The sequence below is a fragment of the Ictidomys tridecemlineatus genome, chromosome 1 (genome assembly GCF_052094955.1).
Source record: "Ictidomys tridecemlineatus isolate mIctTri1 chromosome 1, mIctTri1.hap1, whole genome shotgun sequence".
In the NCBI taxonomy this organism is placed as follows: domain Eukaryota; kingdom Metazoa; phylum Chordata; class Mammalia; order Rodentia; family Sciuridae; genus Ictidomys; species Ictidomys tridecemlineatus.
In genome coordinates, this window is record NC_135477.1 from 51121195 (window position 1) to 51128114 (window position 6920).

The 6920-nt window shown below is 42.2% G+C and overlaps 1 protein-coding gene across 2 annotated transcripts in view; it reads right to left on the minus strand.

The window, feature by feature from the left end:
• Nucleotides 1–6920, minus strand: part of Sgpl1 (sphingosine-1-phosphate lyase 1) — a 49688-nt gene extending 42768 nt beyond the window's left edge. Inside the window, exons 1-2 of one of the 2 annotated variants that reach the window (XM_005325941.5) lie at nt 6771–6920; nt 6103–6172 (exon numbers count right to left, since the gene is read on the minus strand). In XM_005325941.5, coding sequence (XP_005325998.2) covers nt 6103–6129 — 27 coding nt within the window. In that variant the 5' untranslated portion in view covers nt 6130–6172; nt 6771–6920. Of the gene's footprint in view, nt 1–6102; nt 6173–6706 lie in introns of both variants that reach the window. The other variant, XM_021726765.3, reaches the window with a different exon arrangement.

Genomic DNA, 6920 nt, shown 5'->3' on the forward strand with positions numbered 1-6920 from the left:
GTGCTTTAAAGGCTCTTCTGCATGTTTAATAAACTTCATATAAAAGCATCTATAATTTCCATAGAGAATGAGCCTTCTTCTTCCCTTTCCTCATCATGCTGAATGAAACATGAACCTCATTAAGTGGAACCCAGAGCAGCTACCCTCGACCAGAAGGGGATCCCACTACTGATGGTGGGATCACAAGACAGAGGTGGCCTGGAACCTCAAAGACCCAGAGGAATGGTCATATGGGGCAAGAGTGCCTACTCCTAATTTCTCTTACTTTAAAGAAATACATCCTTGTCTTTTAAAAACTCTACTAAGCTTTTTCTGTTATATATAGTCAAGCCTAATCCGTACACATGCAGTAATTTGGACAAATGAAAAACTTTCCCACAATGAAGTCATCCAACAGCAGAAAGACTCCCTGAGAGCACTGTCAGCACTCACACCCAACAGGGCAGTGTAGGAGGGATTGCTATGCACCAAGGCAGCTGGACCACAGGACTTTGAAAGGCCCTTCATGAAGGCAATTAGGATGCTAAGGTTACCACTGGAACAAAGCAGCTCTGGGCATATGCCAAAGCCTTGACAACACTTTGCCTCTGAATCTACTCTTCCATTGTGACCAGTGGGAATATTTCTTTTCCATAACAGTTACATCCTATCCATCTTTAAGATTCTGCTCAAGCATTAACTTGTACCTTTTAAAACTAACTTGACCTCAACTTCAGCATGCTGGTTACTCTTCCTTTCTCCTCCAGATCCTCCATTCAACTTTCTCAACTCTGCTGTGTGTCTCACAAGGCTGCCCTCAGAATTAAATCAACCCAGGCTTCCTTCTCCTCCGGTTTCCAGCTGGGTTGGGTAGGGAATCAGAGGGTGGGAAAACATGATGCCCTTCCTCCTGGGCTACTGGTGACAGTGGCTGTAATCCTCCAGGCTAGCCCCTCCTTTAGCCAAACTCTGTCAAGTTTCCAGAAACTACTTTTTTCCCTGCCCTCTCAGGCCTAAGAATGGCAAAGGCTCCCCCCAGCCCTGGGACGTCTGGCCATCCCCTATTGGTTTTCCTTAACCCTGACGAGCCTTCATAAATAGTCTCTTAACCTCAATCACGCTGTGGGGGTGTGCAGAGAGAAGAGGTACATTCAACACACTACTTACAGCTTTCACTATTGCATCTTTCCAGAAGATTCCTATCTCCCCTCACCCCACAGTATGGTTTTCCTTTCAGTAATTGGGTCCTCGATGTTTACACAAGTGGACTGATTCACTACAAATCAATTCTCTATAGAAAATTCTTAACCCCAGGATGGTTCTTAACTCTGCCACCTAGGTGTACAAACTGTATATGATATTAGACTGGGCAATGCCGAATTGAGAAGGCAAATGTTACTAAAAATTCTTGACACACAGATGGCAAAACTAAGCCAAATACTGGGATTTGGGGGTTTATCTATTTATAACTCCCCTTTTCTTTAGACCAAAGGCTGTAGAAGTTATCATAGTACCACTTCATTTATAAGATTGAAACAATACTAAATATTGTTCATCCTATAATGGCCACCCAAATGTCAATAAATTTTAAATGTCCTATCTACCAGTTCCAATGAATTTAATCTTCTAATTTTATAAACAAACAAAAAATAGGCACAAATAATATAAATGAGCTCTTAATGTCAGTTTATTGCTTACATTCCATTTGAAATTCAGGGGGGAAAAAATCCTGAAAAAGGTTTCAGGGAGTTCAAAGATAAAACTCAAAGACATGTAAAGATTTGACTTTGAACCAAGAACCAAAACCCCAAACTGAGGGAGGTTTGCTGTTCTTGAAATCAAGAAGACTGAAGAAATACTGAGAAAAGCATTTCTTAAGAATTCTGCTCCGCTGCAGTCCATGCTACACACTCTCCAAGGTCTATTCTAAAGCAGCAGGGCTTGATTCACAGTCACAACAACTGTAGTAACAAGGGAACAGACCCACCAACTCTAAGAAAAGACTCATTTGCCAATCTACAGTAAAGCACAGACTACACTGACACCCAGTTATCTCTGTTAGGGAACTTCTAACTACGGTTTCTCAACCTCAGCATTACTGACATTCCTAGTTAGATCATTCTATTTGTGAACTGTGTACATTGTAGGATGTTTGGTTGCATTCTTCATTCCCACCCAACAGACGAAGGTCTCAGGTGTGCCAACCAAAAAGGTCTCCAGAGATTGCTAGATGTTCCTGGGGAGCAAACATGCTCCAGGTTGAGAACCACTGCCCTAGATAAACAACTACCAGGCCACAAATGCTAACCTTGATTTACCTGTGATACCAGCTAATTTAATCATCATCTTTGAATGGGAAAATAGAAAAGTGATCTAAGGGGTACACCTGGCTTTATTAAGTACCTTTTCCTTTAAACTACAAGTATTTGGCAACTTGCAAAGTAACGTCGCCCACTGGCACTTAGAAGAAAATGGATGAAAAGAAAGGCTGCTGAAGGAGAGACAGGAGGCTACCAAGTTGCCGGATTTGAATTCCCTTTGAAAGCATCACGACTCTCAGAAGAGGAACATACTTGTTTTATTTTCACTGGGACACAGGTGGAAAGTATTAACAGTCATTGACATGCACATGTGAGCAAATGGGAAAAGGCAGGCAAACCACCCTCCTCAAATGAGGACAAAATTGAGAGCAGAAATGCACTGAGGAGTGACAGCCCAAGCTCCCTGGTGTGGATTCAGCTGTTACGCGTGAATGTCAGATGATTTCAGGTGTTCTCTCAGCATCTGTCCACACAAGCGGTTTTCACCCCTATCAAACCCAATCTTTTTTAATAACAAATATTTTATAATGCCCCTTTACTATTCTGAAGTGAAATCCAAAGATTATAATATTGTATCTATAGAGATACAAACTTTAAATTTCAATATAATGACCTAACTACATGTAGAATAAACAAGATTTTAATGTTTTTCTTTTTTTACTGGTGTATTATGATTATACATAATAGTGGAATTCATTATATCTTATTTGTGCACGCACATAACATTAAAAAATCAATCTCACTCCCCAACACCTTCCCTCCTGCCTCCCTCAAACCACTTGCTCTGCTCTACTAATCTCCCTTCTATTATTATCATAGCTATTTTAATTAGTGCATTATAATTATATATAATCATATGTGTGAGTATGCACACGCGTGCGCACACACACACAGACATGAGATTCATTGCGGTATACTCACATAAGGACACAGTATAACTTGGTAGATTTCATTCCTCTGTACTTCCCCAGGCCATCCCTTCCTCCCTCCTTCTCAATCCCTTCTTCTACATAGTGTTCCTAACAAGAAAATTTTATAATGAAATGTATTTTCAGACAAGACTATATTAGAAGACGAAGACTCCCTTCTCCCTCACCCCAACATTTCCAAAGTGCTCCCTAGAGGGCAGAGCAATCCAATCTTTGTGTTCTACACTAACCCTCTCCTGTCAGTCCCAGTGGATAGTCAGCAAACTCAGTTCCATATCATGAACATACACCATTGGCACAAGGTAGATAAGAGGGAGGGATCTGAAGTCAGACCATCTGAGGTATGATCTGGCCCTCTACTTCACTGTTGTGATATCTGCTATAAGTATAGTTTTTCAACTATTGAAGAAGGATGCCAGCATATTTTTCAAATGGTTTTTATGAAAATTGAGTAAATATGTAGACTATATATATTTTATACCTAGTATATAATATATGCTCAATAAAAGTTAACTATAAGAGTGATGCTATTATTGCTGACTCCACCTTGTATTGGTTCCTGGCTTTTGCTCCTCTTATTCTGCTAGCAGAAAGGATGAGTGACTTGGGTATCCATTTAACAGAGACGTTCCAAAACAAGGATTCATATGCAATATAAGAAGCTGCATCATATAATTATATGATCAATATCATAATTAACAGTTTTTAATTGTGAGTCTATGAGATACTGCCCTGCACCGAGGGTTTTTTTCATTCACTTGCATCCTTTCTTCCCAGTCAGAGGCCCAAGAACTTGTCTTATATATCACATAAACTATTTAGAGCATGCTGAACTTCGATCATGACAGTTTAGTGTCCTGTTGAGAACCCCAGTGCTGGCCATTGGTTCTTTACCATTTAGCCTATAGAACATTGCAATCAAGGAGGGGATGACAGCTTTTCCAGTACAAGCATTTCACGCAACCTGTACATTATCTTCAGGAAATGATAACTATCAAGGGCCACTCACACCTACATAAATTAATCCTTACAGCAAAAAGCAAAGCAATACTGAACATTCTAGATTATTAGGTGAGGAAGTAAAAGATATGGCAATAGCTGAGAAATATTTCAAAAGAAAACTGACTCCAAAGTTAATACTCTAAATAAATGCAATCACTTCTTAGACTGCTAAAGTACACTCATAAGCCCTAGAAGAAATAAGCACAACTCTGTATATGGAGAAATATCCTACTTAAATATAGAAATCTATAATTTATATAAACATATCAATCTATAAGAGGAAAATAAAAAACTTCCAATTGTTATAAGCCATTCTGCATGAACACTCCAAAATGCTAATAGTGATTATGTCTGGGTGATGAAATTATTGCAAGCAGGAGAGGACATGAGAGATTTGTCTCCTTCTCTTATTTACAGTTTACAATGTTTCTAACATAATGCTCTTATAATACAAGTTTTAAATTACATAAGGCTATTTATCGTCTACTGAAAATCCATGACACTTGGGGCAAGAATATATTTTGAGAACTTATCAGGCTCTGTATATAAACCAAGTATTCCTTTGCTCTTACATTCAGGGAAAAACCACTTTAAACCAGGAGGGATCACAACTTAGTTTCCCTCTTCATTATCCCTCCTGAAGACTTTACAGGTTTACCACTACAGAAAGTCAGTGCTAATATAAGAACCATACAACTAGTTTTTGACAATTTCTCAACGACAACAACCAACTCTCTAGGTTAATGAGATAAAGAGAAATTTGTTATTTTAAAAATAAAATTATACCTTTATTTTATTTATTCATTTTTATGTGGTGCCTTGCATATACTAGGCAAGCACTCTACCATTGAGCCACAACCACAGCCGTGGGAAACTTGTTCTTAAATCACTGATAGTGCACAAGGAGATACCAGACTCAGAGTAGTGATTTATTCAACAAAACACTAAACCCAGATACTTTTTCTGTACTGCTGTGGGCTCCCCACAACTTTCATGCTAAAGAGCCTATGCAGAATCATGGAATCATAAATGTCCTAAGAATAGAATGTCATTGTGCATTTTGTAATGCTTTTCTTCCTGCTCAGTGAAAAAAAAAAAAAAAAACACAAAGATTTCAGGAGGGGCTGGGGTTGTGGCTCAGTGGCAGAGAGCTTTCCTTGCACATGTGAGGCACTGGGTTCAATCCTCAGCACCACATTAAAAAAAAAATGAATAAACAAAATAAAGATATTGCATCGGTCTATAACAAAAAAAATATTAAAAAAAGATTTCAGGAAGCAAGAAAACAGCTTCCACAAAATCAGGCAACAACTTAAATCCAGACTAGTTCAAAAAAATTCAACAAGCATTTATTAAGCACTTACTATATTCAGAGCCCTTTGATACTTGTTCACTCATCTCTAAACATGTAAACCATGTTATCTGCCTTCCAAGGAATCAAAACTCTAGGAGACAAATACTGCTAATCTAATACATGAAAGAGCAGCATAAAATGAATAAATAGGAGTTTTTAAACTGCTCTGGTAGTATGAAAGAAAAGTCACCTGCAAGAATTTTCAAAAAGATTTAAGAATTTTAAAGGGACTGGGGATGCAGCACAGTGGTAGAGAACTTGCCTGGTGTGGGCAAGGTGCCGAGTTGATCTCCAGCACACAGGCGGGGATTCTAAGGTCTCTGTGTGCTGTATTAATATATTTCAGTCAATCATTTATTCATCCTGATCATGAATCTCCCCAAAAAGATGGCAACAACGCTCAGCTACCAAAAGAAAACATCAGGGGTAAAATCCCCACACTCAGATCCTTCCGACTAAAAATAAAAATTCAGGAACAAGAACCGTCTAAGGAGGAGGACCTCGGGGAAAGACTCACCAACATCAGAAGGTCGGTATTAGGCATCTTCCTCTTCCGACGTCCTCTCGGCGACCCCCTTTTGCAGCTTCTGAAAAAGGGAAACAGGTTTGTTTACTTCTAAAGCTTGAGAAAGCCCCAATGGTCCACCCAGATTCACCAAAGCAGCCAAGACAGAATATCTTCCCTTTCTGGATCGCTTCGATTTCACTCCCTGATATCACACTCCACCCCAAACCAGAAAATCAGAATCCTGCTGCAACTTGCTTTCCTCCCACAGCGGGCGACACGGACCCAGATCCAGCCTCCCACAAAGCAGTGCACACGGGCAGACACCAGGGGACACGCCCCGCCCACCCTCGTCAGGGGTCGCCGAGTCCCAGCCCCCCAAGCACCTAACCCGGGCCGAGGGTCGGACCCGGGGTCCCCCCCGCCCGGCTCCCTCCAGAACAGAAGGGCCAGCGAGCCCGGGCGGCCCGGCCCCTGCTCCCGCGCTCTGTCCACTCCGGGCCTCCCATCCGCTCAGCCCGGACCCCCGGCCCGCGCCCGCCCGGCCGCGGCCGCCCGCCTCCCGGGCTCTCTGCGGGCCGGCTCTCCCCAGCCCGAGCCCGCGGGGCCCCTCCACCTCCTCAGTCGGAACCAGCTGGCCGGTTCCTGCCCAGAGTACTCTCCCTCGCCAGCCGTCCCACCTCCCGCGTCTCCTCCTCAGCGCACGACTGACTCGCGGACCGCGGGGCTGGAGCTCCCAGGGTGGCCGCAGCCGCAGAGATTGGAGGTCGCACCGCCGCCGGCCCCGCCCCTCCCGGAAGTGGCTCTGGAGGAGCCAGCTGCCTCCCGGA